This window comes from Carcharodon carcharias, chromosome 14, assembly GCF_017639515.1.
Source record: "Carcharodon carcharias isolate sCarCar2 chromosome 14, sCarCar2.pri, whole genome shotgun sequence".
Classification (NCBI taxonomy): Eukaryota; Metazoa; Chordata; class Chondrichthyes; order Lamniformes; family Lamnidae; genus Carcharodon; species Carcharodon carcharias.
This window is the reverse complement of record NC_054480.1, coordinates 104,110,293-104,128,349: the sequence shown is the minus strand read 5'-3', so window position 1 is coordinate 104,128,349 and position 18,057 is coordinate 104,110,293. Positions and strand designations below refer to the sequence as shown.

The following is an 18,057-nucleotide window of genomic DNA, read 5'->3' as shown; positions in this document are numbered from 1 at the left end:
GCTGGGAAACTCCAGGATTCCATTCAACCAGAATTGGCAACCCTAGTTCCCCCACCTCAGGTTTTATCTTTAGTTAAATAAACAAGACTCACAGATTGACCAATAATGATGTTTAATGCAATGTCAGACATTAGCAGCTTGTATTTATATAGCAGCCTTTAATATAGCAAAAGCCCTTTAAAGTAGGACATTGTTACAATACAATGCTATTATATGTAGAAAATGCTCAAATGCAACTTCTGAAGCACGTGAAGTTTATATATTACATTGATTCCAAGAAACAAATTTTTGGTCCTACCAATAACTGAGAAATTTATATCTTATCTTAACAGTTATAATTAATCTTCCATAAACCACTACAAAGGTAAATGAAGACGAACAGCATTAACAATAATCCATAAGTTCAGCAGCTCCAGGCAGACATAATTTTGATTCTTGTAGTTGGACTTTTATCCAGTTCTAGCTTATAACTGGAACCTTCACACCTCAGGATAAACTGCATCTGTAGCAATTCCACAGTTGTTATCCATGTCCTTAGCCATGTGGACATATCCTTCATTGCCCCAATTTGCTCCCCAACTAAAATTAAAGAAAAGTTTGCATTACAGTCCTGGTATCTTTAAAATAAGAGGTTTTGCTTTCGATTGCTGGCACAGAGAGTGGAGTCAAATGGGCTGTGGAGAGATTGCCCGCTGTAAAAATACAACTAGCTTGTTAAGATAAAACTGAGCCAGACTGCTGAGGGCAAAATTTCCCATCAGGTTACACTGGAATCCAGCAACCATTTCACAGCCAAATCTTTCCCCGAACGGCATTTTCTACATTTTCCATCAGGAGCAACATTGAGTGCCGAATACTTCAACCTCAATCAGTATTATCGTTAGAGGGAAATGTGATAAGACTTCATACGACATATTCCCTATCACACCATAACAACACTAACTACAAGAGCTGCCTGTCCAACCCTACTGCCCATCACTAATCAAAGGCCTGAGGATGGGGAATTAAGTTTTAAATGTCCCATTTTAGGAACCAAACTTGAATGGGAGATCTGAAACAGCAAGGATTGCAGGCCCGTTTACACTGCGACAAACCCAACAGCGATTTCCCTTCTCCCACCCAGTTGATGCTGTAAATCTGAAGTTTTTGAATGGCCCTGTCTCTGTTAAACAGGACTGGCTCAGGATTGTGGGGAAGTGGGTAAGTGGGAGCTCTGCTGCCATGCAAGATCAGCCTCGGCTCATCTGCAGCAGAATTATGGTCCCCGGCATTTCTACACCTCTTCTGTCTTTAGGGAGAAATGGAAAAAAAAATAAAGACTCTGAAGAATTTAGGTCAAATCAATAAGAAAGTTTTTATGAAAGTAGGCCTATTGGTTCATTAATTGAATTTCTTTAGCTTTAGCTGTATATAATTGAAAAGATTACAGTTGTTTAGATTTGTAACTTTAATTTAAACTCTGAGATTAAATTAACAGGAATTGAACTTGCCAGCCCTCTCCCCCTGTGTGCCTTACCTGTTCTTAACAATCCAATATGGCTTCTGATTTTCAGTCCCATATCCGACTGCCAACACTTCATGATCAAGTTTGACAGAACTGCAACGTGGCTCATAAAAAATACCTGGAGGAAAGGGAACATTTGTACCTGTTATCATGGAATTGAAATCTCAATTTCACAAGGAAAGAAGGAAAGAAGTGGGAGAATTGTATAAATTCCACGGCAATTAAAAACTATTTTTAATGGTCACAAAGTCCAAGAAATTGGCTTGCATCTGACTTTGTTTAATAAATCAGTCACTCTTAAAACTCAGGTGACAAACACTATTTTTAACACTCCCCTAATAATTGATTATTCTCCATTGCCTACAGCGGTGGCTGTCCCTTGATCCAAGAATGACGTCTACTCAGGGTCACAAGTTTCTGCCATGTCTTCTTGTGACTGAACAGCTTGATTTTTGGCCTACAGATTTTTGGGCACATGGGGCAGGATGTCCCAAGAGGTAGTGAAATCCAGAGTTCAGGATTCGCTTCCTTTTATTTCCTTCTCTGCCATCCCTCTGCCTCATCATTAAGACATTGTGACTCAATGCACAATGCAGTTTGATGGACAGGTTGCTGCCATTTTGAACGATTCGTAGCGAGCTCCTTCCAGTCATTAACACTTCAAGAAGATCTTCAGAGTGTCTTTGAGGCATTTTCTTTGTCCTCCCCTGGAACATTGGCCATTTGAGAGTTGAGAAAACAGGTGGGGGGTGGGGATGGTTCCAGTTGATTTTGCAGGATTTTTTCCTGAATGCTTGTGGGGCTGCCTTGAAGAAGGACACTAGTGTTTGTTCAAAGGTCCTCCCGTTGAATCCAGAGGGTCCAGCGGAGGTGTTGATGATGGAATTTCTCCAGCACTCTTATGCATCGCTGATACGCAGGCCAGGTCTCACTACAATGCAGGAGTGTGGTAATGACAACTGCTCTGTACACTAGTGCTTTTCCAGAGGAACCTTTGACATTGTCTTTGTTGCCAGACAAATCCAAGAAAAGTGTCAAGAACACCAGGGGCTGAATTTTCCCCCTGTCGGAGGGGTTGTGTGGGGGCAGGGGCAGGGGTGGGCGTGAACGCAATCAGCGCCCCAGATCGGGGATGTGCCACCATTTTACGTGGGTGGGCCCACGCATGCACATGAAAGAGCGCAGAGATCTCCTTGAGGCACGGAGGTACCTCCGGGAGATCGGTTTGACACGTGTAAATTTAAGTAAAGGAAAATATAAACTTTTAAAACATGTCCCCTCCTGTGACACTGTCACACGAGCTAGGACATGAGAAAGAATTATTTTTAAAATTTTTATTGACTTTTAAAACACTTCATGAAACCTCATCCTGCCCATGGACGAGGTTTCATGAAAAATGCAAAGGCCACCTGGGCTCTTCACCTGCCCACCAACGTTGAGATTGGACGGACAGCTCAGCTAATTGAATTAATTACTATTTAAATGGCCTTAATAGGCCAACTTGGCTACGCGCCCGCCGAACTGAAAATCTAAATGACGCACGGTGACGTCGAGACACCCACCGGACATCACCACACGTCATTTTACACGTTGGCAAGCGGACCCCGCCCCGCTTGCTGACCGGAGAATTCTGCCCCAGGAACTCTTCATTGCATTCATCAACCTATCAAAAACATTTGAATTAATAAATTGCGAGGCTCTGTGGATTGTGCTCCAAAGATTTGGAGTCCAAGAAACTTCATCACAATCCTGCAACTGTTTAATGCTGATATGACTGTAACTGTCTTGAATGGGAGATCTAAAGCAGATGCCTTCAAAATACAGACTAGGGTCAAACAAGGCTGTGTGAGTCTATCTGACAATGGCAATTCACTTCATCAAAGATCAACTGCCCTCTGGGTTGAGTATTAAATACCACCTAGATGGAAAACTCTTTAGCCTCAGTTGCCCCCGTGCCAAAACAAAACTGACCACCATAGACATACATGATCTACAGTTTGCAGATGATTGCAGTGACATTGCCCACTCTGCACCAGATTTGCAAGCCACCCTCAATCTCTTCAATTCTATTGTTCTCCATTTAATAAATGGCTCAATGTTTTGTTCATGATGTAAATGGAATACAGGACAGTGATTACTGAATACTAAAAATGCCAAACTTGTAACTAGTTCAATATAATTAATTGCCAACTCCACCGCCTCTGAATTTTGTAAAATCCACTCAAAAATTGTTTCAACCATTAATAGGTTCATTGTGTGCATGAACTATAAATCCTGTCTCTTACCTGATTTGTACAACATGAAAGATCTGTGCTCTGCATCTATAGAAACAGATATTGGTCCAACCGTGGCTACTGCTGCAGCTAAATCCATTTCAGAATTTTTTGGAATCATCCTGACACCCTTGCAAGTGGCGACAATATCGTTTTTGTTGGATTTACAATCCCCATCCTAAAACCAAGAGTTTGCAGAAAGCTGAGACAAAGATTTCCCAAATAAGAACACAGGAATGATTAGAAACCAAAAAAGGCCAGAAAATTGAATAACTTTATCCCTTATTGAAGAATCTCACTCCCCCAAACCTATTATTCTCCATAGCCGCTTTCAACTGCCTCATGAACACTTTTCAATGGTTTTCAATTGCAATTTATTTCCCCAGCCTCTTATTCTTTAGGTGCAAATAATTCATTTTAATTTCCTGTGCCAATTCTTATTTTTAGTTTGTGTTCCTCACATCTAATTGTTCACCTGAGTGGATAGTTTGTTTATGTAATTTTCCTTCAATGATGCTCAATTAGCACCTCCCTTCTTCCAACGAAAGACCCTGACATTCTTAATTTTCTTCATCAGTAAATCCTTTTTAGTTGATACATTCAAATAAACCCTGCTTAGTTATCCAGTGGAGTTTATGTATCCTTTGTTTAATCTGTTGATTTGCTCTAATAAATTCCTCACCCATTGATGTACCAGGGCTTCATGTGAACCTGACAGAAATCAGTAAGTGAGTCAAGACGTAAGATGTAAACACAATGGCCCAGGTTTTGCTGGATTGCGAGGGGATGGTGTTGACGGTATCCCTCTGAAACTGACCGCAGCTTCAAGATGTCAGGATTAGAAGGGAAATCCTGAAATTGTGGTCTGTCATTCAGGGATCCAACACAGGTTGGACTCTTCCCGACTCTTCCCAGAACTAGATTCATTGAAATCCATGAGAACTTTTTGTCCTCTCTCACATCACTGTTGGAAGCTCTTAAGAAGTTATGCTTTGTTCAATCAGGAGTAACTGGGCTTTTTAAGCTAATTTTTTTCATCATTTCTTAAACTGTTTCAGAATATTTTAGTCTCTACCTTCACCTCATGTGCATGGTTCAATCTTCAATATTTTTGATGTAAAAATGTTTATTTGCTTTTATTTTCCTGCTTTTTGTTTCTTGTTTGTGTGTCGATGAAAATCCTTTAATGCTTGCACAGCCTGATGACTTCACTCCAACTCCACACTGGGAAAATCCCCAGTGAAGAATACTGCAATCAGTGATAGTACTTCTGCACTGTGATCGAACTGAAATTCTCGTCAGAATGATTACTAGATCTCTCAGCGAGGCTTATTTTGTGATCATCAGTGAGCACCCTTGCTCCACTGTTGTGCAATCTCTGGGCCAATGTGAACTAGGACAGCTGTTTTGGAATACAATCTGAGAACCATTGAATGCTGAATCAGTATGAGCTACTGTGCCACAGGGATAAAGGGCTTGATTTTCCTATCCTGACAAGGCGAGGACCGGTGTCGAGCAGGCTTTGAATATGGCAGGCAGACCTGATTCTGAGATTTCTGCCCCCATTCCCATCGCCGCCAATTTTGATTAGCATGGCATTAGGAGATAGGGCAAAAGCCCACATCCAGCTATTCCGACTGTCGCCGGCTGCATTGCAAAGGTGGACATTTCAGACCCTCCGCAATTTTCATGGGGTTAAGCCAGCTTTGGTTCACATTGGCTCAGAGATGTTGTGAACCATGAAGGAATGCTGGTTTGGAATCAGGAACCACATAACAGGTAAGTTCAAAATGTTGCCAACTTTGCATATCATAACAAAATGCTGTATGATAAATTATAGTGTGATTATCAGGCTTTGTTTTGAAAAGATAGGCAACTATTAAATTGAACAGCACTGTGAAAGTGGAAAAGTTTTCAGATGTATCAGATTATATTATCCACTGGATAATGCACTCTTCTGCATTGCACACTATTGAAATTTACATTTGACTGCGTTAAATTGTTCTTTTTGCTTTCAAGTTTTCCTTGAATTTCAACTCAGATATCTGTTTGGCTGTTTCAAAGCTTGGGCAGATGGCTGAGCTCCTTGGAGTTCATTCAGCTATCTGTTTCACTGCTTCAAAGCTTGGATGGATGGTTGAGCTTCTGGCTGACTTTGAAATATTTAATGTATTCAGCTTTGGAGGTTTTGTTGACACAGTTTTGCAATGGAATGTCATTATGAAGCTTGGCTGAGTTCCACACCCATTAATAGATTCTTCAGCGCAGTTGGAGTTGTTGACACAACTGTCAAGGGATCATGAGATTGGTTATTTTTATAAGTTTTATAAGTATGTAATACTATTATTCTTTTTCAAGTACTATTATTCTTTTTCAAGTTGATTTTAAAGTACTGTTTGTTTATCCTAACAAATGCATGAGCTTCTCAAGGAGCATCTCAATGTTATTATAGGTCTCATGAATTCTGTACATAGTGGACACACCACTTAGTGGTGAGGGTGTATGGAGGTGAGGGAGTATGGGGTGTGGGTAAGGTAAAGCATATGGACAGAGTAATAGGGTTGTGAGGGGGAAAGGGGGAAAGGGGTGAGGATTTGGGGACTTCACACTTGTCTCCAAGAGTGGGCCAATGTTCCAGATAAAGGAAGTGAACTTTTTAACTTGGTTACCTAGGTATCTGTCTGCCTCTATCTCCAACTTGAGCCTGTTCTAGGGGTGGCAGCCTCAACTCCAGCCCATCCCCATCACCCTGCCATCAAAATGGTGTGGGCAAGCAATGACAGCAGGAGGTGGGTTTGCAATGTTAGAAAATGACATGACTCCCAATTCCCACTTCCAGGATGAAAATCTAGCCCAATAAATCCTGTCCATCAAGGCAAGCATTGAAGGCAATTGCATAGATTGTTCGAGGCACCACACTCTAACTGAAGAGACATGTTGCTAAAGTTTTTCATCTTGCACTCATCAGGACCAAAGCAAGAATGCCAAAATTCAAATGATCACAACAATTTATACTATAGGAGAAAGGGGTGATGATTGGTTAGCAAGGTGACTCTGATCGGGAAATATTGGCTCCCCAAGCTCCTGATAATTGAGAAAAAATGCAAAGTTTGAACATATTCCTTTTCATTTGAAGTGAACATGCCCCTGCAAATGAATGTAAGTCACTTCTAGCCACTGTAAGTGAACCACATTATGAGCTTGACTGATTATCTTAAATTGGTTGTTAGTGTAGCTATTAGTGCACTCAGGATTGTTCAGCAAGTGCTGCCCAATTTTGGAATCACATATAATGGTACACATTTTGTTTTGTGTTTTACAATCATGGATTATTCGGGTACAAAAGCAGTCAGACTATAGGAGGAGAGTGTTCTCCTCTGCCCTTACATAATCTGGGAGTGTGTGATGGATACCTAAACACTGCTTGGGTTCCTGTGTATCTCTGCCAGGAGGCTGACCAAACCATCAGAGAACAACTCAAACAAACAAAAATGGGATCTGAAACGGAAAGAGTAGTATTCCTCATTTTAATGAACACAAAAATTCTAAGAAGATTAAGGAGAAAGGAAATTACCTTTGCAGTGTAGGGGTAGGATTGTTCTGAATTGATACCATTTTCTTTGATAAATAGAAGGGCCCGCACTTTATATCCACCATTACAGCCTCTGTTTCCTACAGCTTGGGTACAATCCATCAGGTACTGCTCACTTAGGGAAATGAGCTTTCCAGTTTTCTTAAACACTTGTCCTTCAAGTACTCCAGTTGTACTGAATGCCCAGCAAGAGCCACATTGCCCCTAATATAAATGCAATCAAAGTGAGAGACATTTGTGATTGTTTTTGATATTTTATTTCACTGAGAAACCTTTATGTAAGAGTCAACAGCCATAGCACAGGGTACATGATTTCCTTTCTCGTATACATTTTGAAAATATGAGCCTGAGGCTATTAATCTTTCATTTGTACAAACTTCAATGTTGGATAGAAAATTGTTCATTAATCACCCCTGTACTCACTGACCTACATTGGCTCCAGCCCTGGCAAAGCCTTGATTTTAAAATTCTTATCCTTTTTTCTCACATCCTTCCTTGGGCCCTCCATTTCCTATCTCTTTAATTTCCACCAGCCCCACAATCCTCCCATCTGTGCTCCTCCCAAATCTGTCCTCCTGCATTTTCCCTGATTTTAATCTTTCCTCTATTGGTGCCCATGCTTTCTGCCGCCAAGGCCCTAAGTTCTGAAATTGCCTCTCTAAATTTCTCCACCTCTTTACCTCTCTCTCTGCCTTAAAGATAATCCTTAAAACCTACATTTATGACCAAGTTTTTGGTCAGCTACCTTAATATCTCCTTCTGGGCTCAGTGCCATACTTTGTTTGATATGGCTCCAGTTGAAGTTTTCACTATATTAAAGGCACTATATAAATGCAAGTTCTTGTTGTATATGAAAAATGAACATCCCGTTTCTTGATGTGTCCCTAAGAACTAAATTAGCAAACATTGAGCGACTGGCAAAGGCTGTGTTCTCAATATTGGCGATCACCCACAGTTCCTCAACATTTCACACTTCATTAATTACTAGGAGCACTTCTCCCACCTTTACCTGGTCCTTCACTGGAGTAACATAACCCTTGGGACGCCAGTCAACAGCCAAAGGCAGTTCAACATTCTTCTGTGCTGTAAGCACTTTGTGTGTCATGTTCCCAGCTTCCTTTTTGCTGAATTTATTCAAATACTGTCCAAACTCCTTAGTGGTCTAGAAAATCAAGGAACTCTGAGATTTAGTAATCATAGTATTAATGGGGTTCAATGGCCGGAATTTTCCGTCCCCGTTGGTGTCGGGCGTCATGGCAGGCACAAGTGGGAAATAAGGCAAGAAGGCCAAAAATCTGTTTCACATCACTGTGAAACCAATTTGCGATCATCTGCTCCGCCCATCAATGGAGGGCCACCTGTCCAGTTACCACCAGTCGGGAATGTCATTTTAATACATCTGCATATAATTATAAGTCCTGCTCGCTGGAATCATCCCCCACCACCACTGCACCGCGCCCCCCCAACCCCCTTCAAGGTTACCACCCACATCGGCAGGAAAACACACCAGTGCAGAACACATCTTGACAAGCGTGAAGTGCATAGGTTGGGACTTACTGTTAGGGTCTTGCACACATCGTGGACATCCAAGGAGCCGAAGATGCTGGAGCCCTACAGCTACCAGACCCTGGAGGAAAATGTGCATCACATGCTGCATGGATTCTCATGCACATGGCTCCACTGTGAAGCAGCTCATGGAAGGTGGGAGGTCTCCATTGATGTCTGGGGTCTGCTTCGGGACATCATAGTCTTGGCCATGGGCTGCTACAGATGATTGTTGGGGATGGAAGGGGGGGCAGAAGGTCTAGGATTGACTCAGAGAGGAAGGCGTACTGGGGAATGAAAATGTCAGGAGGGCGTGAGTTTGGGAGAGGGGAATGAAGGTGTCGGGAGGCTAAGGTTGGGATGGCAGGAAGGAGTACGGGGGAGGAAGTTGTTCAGGGGGAAGAAGGAGTAAGGGTGGATTGGGGAGTAATGGTGGAGGAGGGAGTAAGGAGGGTGGATGCAGGGGGGGCTCCGTGGAGGCAATGACTGCCTCCTGGGGAGCAAACTAAGGGTGGGCATGGTAGGAGGCAATGGTGAGTATGAGAGAGGGCAGAGTGAGCCAGAAGGGTGGGAGGGTGATGGTGCAACTGGTAGTGGTACAAGGTTTGGCAAGTGTGGTTGCTGGGGACTCAGAGGCAGACATAGAGTCTGTGGGTGGGAAGGAGGAGGCTGGGAGGTCAATGTTGATGGGGGTTGCATTCTCGGGAAGGTAGGGAACGTGCACGTTCACCCGGACATCCTGGGAAGAAAAGGCTTCTGGTTGGCCGGTGATGGTGGGGAGGTTGAAGGTGATGCCAGGGGGGTCAATAAAGATGGGGAAAGGATGTGGGTGACTGGGGGAGGGGAAAGGATAGGGGAGCTGCAAACAAACCTTATAACAACCATGTTCCTGAAATTGAAAATGAACAGAGCCTCATGTTGGACATGCACAGGTGCTGCATGGGAGTGTGATCAGTGGGTGGGCGGAGATGCAGGTCGGCTCAGATGGAGAACTGAAAGAGAACCCCAGCAGGCAGCATTGAAAATGCTCGGGGACAGGGGATGAGTGTGATATGGGAAGGATCCGCGTGCGTGGGAGTGTGCTTGCATGAGGCTCTGAAAGGCCCTACCACACACACACACACTGGTGCCTCCAGAATCACTCGTGGTCTGGCTGCATGCAGCTCAACTGCTAATGGGAGGATGCAGAGGGAGGACTCGTGAAGCCTGTAAATGAGGCTGAAATACACCATTACACATTAGTCAGCGAAAGGGAATATATTTTCAGATTATAAAGTAACAAAATGTATTCACTCATACAACCACTGGTGATCAGAAATTCTTAACTTTTCTAGGCGTTCCACTCCTCCTAGGTGCTGCGCTGATATCTACAGCAGGGGTGGAGACAACCTGTTCAATGGTTGGCCCTATTGCTTCTGATGATTTTAACGTGGGGCCCCGGCTTGCTTTGGCTGCCCTCCTGTGGGCCAGCTGCTCCCTCTGTGGTGACAGAGGACAAGGTTGAGGGGGTCACAGGCAAAGAGGCTCGGAGGGAGAGGACAGCCTCTGGGATTCTTGAATGGATGACACTGAGGCGTCCAGCTGCTGCTCTTCCTCCCTTCGGTGACCAAGGGCCCCAGTCTGACTCCTTGAGGGGAAGGAGCACCTGGAGGGATTTCGGGGTGCCATTTCCCTCTTACGTTGCCACTACAGGAACACACCGATGTCTCCCACGATGGAGTGCAGGTCTGCGCACATCTCTGCATTCTGCTGCACCAGGGTCTCCATGTTGTCCGCCATTATTCCTACGGTGACCTCCAAATGCGTATATGTGGGCACCACTTCATCAGACTGCAGGCAGACTCACTCCTCCAACTTGCATGCCGCTCTGTTGAGGGCTTCCAACATCTCTGCTTGATGTTCCCCCATCTTCTGCTGATTCTCCACGATGAGTTGGAAGACTAGTTCCAGCGACTCATCATCTGACTCATTTCTCACAGATGCTTCTATCCCAGCAGTCCTCCGAGTGCTGGGGAGGTCAGCTGAACCTGTCTCTTCCTGCTGTGGACACCGTCCCGAGGAACAAAGGTGTCAGGAGGGTAAGGTTGGGTTGGGGATAGGGAGTACAGGGGGAGGAAGTTGTTCAGAGGGAGGAAGGAGTCTAGGGGAAGATGAAGTAGGGGTGGAGTGGGGAGTAAGGGTGGAGGACGGAGCAAGTGGGGGGGGGCGGCATGCCCAGGTGAACATACAAGGGAGGGTTCTGTGGAGTCAATGACTGCCTCCTGGGGAGCAAACTGAGGGTGGGCATGGTAGGAGACAATGGTGAGTATGAGAGAGGGCAGATGGAGCCGGAGGGGTGGAAAGGTGAGGGTGCGATGATAGCGGTACAAGGGATGGCAAGGGTGGTTGGTGGGGAATCAGAGGCAGACACGGACTCAGCGGGTGGAAAGGAGGAGGCCGGGAGGTCAATGTGGAAGAGGGTGGGATTCTCAGGAAGATAGGGAACATGCATGTTCACCTGGACATCCTGGCTAGAGCTCTCCCTGTGATTCATGAAGCAATGATATGCCTGAAGTTTGATGGGTTTGATGGTGAATTTAACAGGCGTAGGTTTTTCCTCAGTATATCAACACATTGAAAATTTTCCAGCTGAACTTTACCATTTTTCATCATTAAAATGTCTGTGTGAAACATTGACTACTTCCTGCTGTTCCAACAACAGGAAACCTATGATCCTTCACCAGAGCTGATGTATCCCAACAATCGAACACAATCCCACTTTGGATGGCACTGATAGAGTTGTCTCCTGACACTTGCATGAAGGTAACCATGTTCTCTCTCTTTGAGAGTCAATATGCACCTAACAATCTTGCCAAGGAAGCCTGCAATGTACTATAACATAGCTGGTGCCTACAGAGGAATATTGATTGATGTAATTGGAGGAGACACAGAAGTCAGCGTCGAGAATGATGATATTGGAGGCTTACAACTAGAGCAGAGTTTGTGGACACCTTTTCAACTTCTCTTTTCTTTCAACTTAAGCGGTGGCATTGTTCTTTAAGGGGAACTTTCAGTGCTAGAGAGAGAGGATGTCCCAGAGGGGCCAAGGACAGAATCTATTTGGCTAGAGCTAAGGGGAAAAAAAGGGTGCAATTACATCATTTGGTGTAATCTATAGTCCACCAACTAGTGGAAAAGATGTAAGGAATAAATTTGCGAGGAAATTACATTGAAGTGGAAAAATTATAGATTAGTTATAATGGGGGACTTTAATTATCCAAATACAAACTGAGATAGTAGTAGTGCAAAGGGCAGAGAGGAGCAAGAATTCCTAGAGTGTGCTCATGAAAATTTTCTACAGCAGCATGCTTCCAGTCCAATGAGAAAGGAGGAACTGCTAGACCTGGTTCTTGGAAATGAGGTGGGCCAAGTGGATCAAGTGTCAGTAGGAGAACATTTCAGGAAAAGTGATCATTGTACCATAACATTTAGACTGACTGTGGAAAAGAACAAGGAACAATCTAGGGCGAGAATAATTTAGGGGGGAAAGCCAATTATATTGGGGTAAAATGGATCTGGGCCAGATAAATTGGAATCAAAGGTTAGCAGGCAAAACTTTAACTGGACAATGGGCCACCTTTAAAGAAGAGATAGTTTGGGCAGGGATAGTTTCGGTATATTCCCATGAAGACAAAAATAAGGGCAAACAAATCCAGAGCTCCCTGGATAACAAAAGAAATAGAGATTACTATGAAGAAGAAATAATGTGCTTATCACTGTCGTCAGGTGGATTATACAGCTGAGAACCAGACTAAATAAAGAAGATTCATGGGGAAGTGAAAAAGCAAATAAGAGAAGCAAAGAGAGAATGTGAAAAGAGATTAGCAGCTAACATAAATGGGAATCCCTAAGTTTCCTACAGGCATATAAATTATAAAAATGGTAGTAAAAGGAGGAGTAGGGCAATTAGGGATCAAAAAAGGGATTTACGCATAAAGGCAGAGGGCATAGATGAGGTATTAAATTAATACTTTATTGTTGTCTTTACCAAGGAAGAACATGGTGAAAGAGAAGGTAATTCAGACACTTGAAGGGTTCAAAATTAATAAGGAGGAGGTACTGGATAGGTTGTCTGTACTTAAACTTGGTAAGGACCAGATGAGATGCACTCAAGAATACTGAGGGAAGTGAGAGTGGAAATTGCAAAGGCACTGGCTATAATTTTTCAATCTTCCTTAGACTTAGGTGTAGTGCCAAAGAACTGGAAAATTACAAACGTTATACCCTTGTCCAAAAATGGATGTAAAGATAAGCCCAGCAACTACAGGCCTGGCAGTTTAACTTTGGTGGACGGGAAGCTTCTAGAAACATTAATTTGGGACAAAATTAATCATTACTCAGGCAAATGTAGGTTAATTAAAAAAAAAGCCAACATGGATTTGTTAAGGGCAAATCATGATTAACTAACTTGCTGGAGTTTTTTGATGAGCTAACAGAGAGAGTTAATGAGGGTAAATCTGTTGATGTGGTGTACACGGCCTTCCAAAAAGCATTTGATACAGTGCCGCACAATAGACTCATGAGCAAACTTGTAGCTCATGGAATAAAAGGGACAGTAGCAACATGGATACAAAATTTGCTGAGTGAAAGGAAACAGACAGTAGTGGTTAATGGATATTTTTTAGGCTGGAGGAAGGTTTGTTGTGGTGTCCCCTGGGGGTTGGTGTTAAGACCCTTGCTCTTCCTGATCTATATTAATGACATAGACCTTGGGGAAAAGGGCACAGTTTCACAAGTTGCAGATGATTCAAAATTTGGAAACATTGTGAACTGTCAATAGGATAGTATAGAACTTCAAAAGGACATAGACAGTTTTGTGCAATGGGCATATAAGTGGCAGATGAAATTCAAAGCAGAGAAGTGTGAAGTGATTCATTTTGGTACAAAGAACATGGAGAGACAATATAAAATCAAGTGGGTGCAGAGGCAGAAGGACCTGGGTGTATGTGTGTATAAGTCATTGATGGCAGCAAGACAGATTAAGGGCATGGTTAATAAAGCATACATTGTCCTAGGCTTTATTAATAGGGGCAAGCAGATTGTGTTAAACTTGTATAAAGTACTGGTTCAGCCTCGCCTGAAGTATTACATCCAGTTCAGGACACCACACTTTAGGAAGGATATGAAGCCATTCAAGAGAGTGCAGAAAAGATTCATGAAAATGGTTCTGGGTATGAGAAACTTCAGTTATGTAGATAGATTGGAAAAATTGGGATTGTTTTCCTTGGAGAAGAGAAAGTTGAGAGGAAATTTGATAGAGGTATCCAAAAGCATGAGGGGTCTGGATAGAATAGGTAGGGAAAAATTGTTCTCATTGGTGGAAGGATCGAGAATGAGAGGGTACATTTAAGGTAATTGGCAAAAGAAGCAATGGAGACATGAAGAGAAACCTTTTCATGCAGTGAGTCGTTAGGATCTGGAATGCATTGGCTAAGAATGTGATGGAGGCAGATTCAATTGAGGCATTCAAGAGGGAACTGGGTTATTATCTGAAAAGGAAGAATGTGCAGGGTTATGGGGAGAACCTGGGGACTGGCACTAGGTGAATTGCTCATTCAGAAAGCCAGTGCAGACAAAAGAGGCCAAATGGCCTTCTTTTGATTGTAACATTTCTGTGATTCTATGATGTTCTCCTAAACATTGCAGTCTAGTGTGCCATGGCTTGGCATGGCTTGGTAATGCCAACAATCTGGCAAGTGCTTGCCATTAATATATCACCCTAATCCTTGCACCCTTCATCTTTTTCAGGGGCCATTATAAGTTTTAGACCTGAATGAAGACAAAAGGCTTCATAAGGATGCACCATCACTCTTTCTTACCATGTCAAGCTTCAGCACAGAAATCGGCATTGGCATGCATTCGGTAGTGAGCCTGAAGGTAGTGCATTGGGGGATTACCAGGCACTAGTGAGCAGGAACAGGTGAAGGTGGCAAGGAAGGCTAAGGGAAGAGCCAATGAGAGTGTCAACTCAAGTTTTAGATCTGCTGAAGAGGACAGAGATAAAGATATCAAGGGCCCAACATTTATCTGTGCACCAATAATTGCTGAATACATTGGACTGGGTGCCTGTAGGGAGCTTCCAAAGTAAGTTCAATAGTGTTGTGAGATCCAGGGAATGGTTCAAGTAAGGTTCTAGTGAATGACATTGGCATTGCCATCAATCAGGGAGCATGTTGCGATAGCAGCCGGCTGATTGGACCAAACATATCTTTCATACACCTGAGACAGCTTGGAGAAATCAAGAGAGTTTAAAAAGAATGAAACGATTGACATTCACAAAGAGGTACTGGTGCAGTCACAAGCTAAGTGTTCTTTAATGTGCTCCAGACTAGTGTCATGATGCATCATTACACCTGATTCACTGAAAGAACTTTCAGACCCACTGTTCTCTTTGTCGCACCTTTTATACCAGAACTGAGAGAACTGAACTATTAAGAAAGACTGAACAGGCTGAGGCTCTTTTCTCTAGAAAAGAGAAAATTGAGGGGTGACCTAACAGCGTTTTTTGGAATTATGACATAGTGAGAATGCTTTGTCTTGTGGGGAACCCAAAATGAGGGGGTCATAAATGGAAAATATTCACTAACAAACCCAGAAAAGAATTCAAGAAAATCTTCTTTTTCCAGAGACTGCTTAGAATGTGGAATTCAGCACCATTTGGAGTTATTGAGGCAAATATTAGAGGTGCCTTTAAGGGGAAGCTAGATAAACACATGTACAGGAAAGGATTGGAATGATATGTTGATTGGGTTAAATGAAAATGGATAGGAGGAGGCTCATGTGAAGCGTAAATGCTGACACACCAGTTGGGTTGAATGGCCTGTTTTGGTGCTGCAAATTTATGCAATTCCAAGAAATGCAATTCTGTACATACCAGATCTCCAAACTGATTCATTCCTACTGTAAATGTGTGCTTTCCCATTGAGTGTTCCAGGTTATGCTTAGCAATGTATTTCATATTTTCTTCCCACACCTTTCTTCTGTAATTTCCATCATTCTGAAAAATAAATCAGCAAAATCAAATTCAAATTCATTTTATCATTGTAACTATTGGGAATATTTTCAGGATAGGTCCAAGAGGTAAAAAGTCCAGTGAACTTCACTCCATCTCATCATTGATGAAAAAAAAATCCCTTTTAGTAGTTTATCACATCAAAACCAATACATATTAAGTCAAAGAAAAATTCCGGTAGTGAACTGTGAGGTTATAACTATCAGAAAAGACAATAAGCTTAGGTTCTTTTTCACAGAAAAGAGAAAACTGAGAGGTGATTTGATAGAGGACTTTAAAATTATAACATGTAGGATGAACAGAAAGACGTTCCCTCTTTTGAAGAAGTCTTAAGCTATGTAGAATAGTCACTAATAAATCCGATAGGGAATTCACGAGAAATTTCCACACCCAAAGAGTGCTAAGAGTGTGTTTAGAATAACAATGAATATTGAGGTAAGTGGCACAGATGTTTTTAAGGGGAATCTGGATAAGCACATGAGGGTGAAAGGAATAGGAGGGTGTGCTGAGGAATTGGGTGTAGAGGAGTAGAAAAAAGATCTGTGTGGAGCATAAACACTGGCATAGACCAGCTGGGCCGAATGGCCTGTTTCCGTGCTATAGATTCAACTGTAAAATTCCTTGAAACAACAGTTTGGTTTCTAGAGTTGGATCAGTGAGTGGAAAAATAACTTCGCTGAAATGCTGTCCAAGAGCACACATGAATAGGAATTAAATCAGGTGAAGACTTGCTCACTCCTGACCAACTTATCTCAGTTTAGACAATTGTGGCATCTGCATATTGGATGCCTCAATGCAAACTTTTGTTTTCTCTCAGCCAGTTTTAGGACTCTGCTCTTGGAGGCTTTGGATTCAAGTCCCACTCCAAAGACTTGATCACATAATCTAGGCTGACACTTTGGTGGGGCAGAGTGGAAGAGAAACCCTCCCACAAGATTTTCCGCAGCCACAATTGGACCTCTTTGAGTCTTGTGGGTCCCTAATACCAGCATTTCATTCAGCCTCCAATGGCCCTCCAACCTCTGGCCAGGAGGCCGCCCCCGGAGCATTGCCAAGCTCCAGAATGGGGACCCATTCAATGCAGAAAAAACTCCATTAGTGCATGAAAATGGCCCTTGATCGAGGCCTTATTTATGCTGGCTGTCTGGCTGCCTCCATCAAGCAGGCTGCAATCTTCCAATCCTTTACAATCCATAAACACCAACTTATCAAAATACAGTAACCCATCTCCCATTCTGTACAAAGTCCTGCTCACCGCTTGCTGGTCTACATTCATTCTCCAACCCCCCAATACAGTAACTTTAAACTCTTATCCTTCCCTTCAGATCCCTTCACATCCTGCTCTGCCCCATTTCTGCTCCTTACATCCTTCTCATAACCGACAATGGAAATGAAAATTGGGCGTTATGTCAAACGAGCGGCCAAACCTCTTCTGCTCTGTTTATCGCTGAGGAAAAAGTCAAAGTTCACCCCTTGCACATCTGACTTCCTACCTTTCACTCCAGGTTTCTCAGTGAAAACAATCAAATCAACTTAGTGACCAAGAAGCAGGTTAAACAACAAACTTAAATGCAGGAAATCATGATAGCTGCTTAGTGAGTAAAGGTTCAGCATTCTGTTGAAGAGTCATGCGGACTTGAAACATTAACTGTGCTCCCTTCCACAGATGCTGCCAGACCTGCTGAGTTTTTCCAGGTATTTTTGTTTAAGGTTCAGCATTTACTGCTTCTTACCTTGTTATATTGCTTCCTATGAAATGATTTCCAGCTGAACCAGGCTTCATCCAGTATTGGGTCAAACATGGAGCTTGAGACTGTTGCTAGAATGGAGACCAGCACACACCCCACGAACAAAATGAGCTTCATGATGGACAGCCTGTTGAAACAAGGTCAATAGTGTGATACCTACAGGAAGTGATGCTCACAAATTACACTGGAAAAATATTTTGAAGTGTGGAGCATATACATCATCTTAATTCACCCAAACATTTTACTGACCATTGGGGGATGATTTCCTCTGGTCACTGCTGTGTTTTACAGCTTTGCTGGAATAGTGCAATAAAAAAAATCTCCCTGATATCCTTCCAATGTTT

The 18,057-nt window shown here is 42.9% G+C and overlaps 1 protein-coding gene across 1 annotated transcript; it reads right to left on the bottom strand.

The window, feature by feature from the left end:
* Positions 1–479: 479 nt before the first annotated feature.
* LOC121287161 (procathepsin L-like) lies at positions 480–17,830 on the bottom strand. The gene is made up of 7 exons (XM_041204760.1): positions 17,699–17,830; positions 15,828–15,950; positions 8,379–8,531; positions 7,352–7,573; positions 3,790–3,955; positions 1,517–1,622; positions 480–579 (listed from the first exon to the last, which is right to left on the bottom strand). The coding sequence occupies exons 1-7, from the start codon at positions 17,828–17,830 to the stop codon at positions 480–482; spliced, it is 1,002 nt and encodes a 333-aa protein (XP_041060694.1).
* Positions 17,831–18,057: the final 227 nt, after the last annotated feature.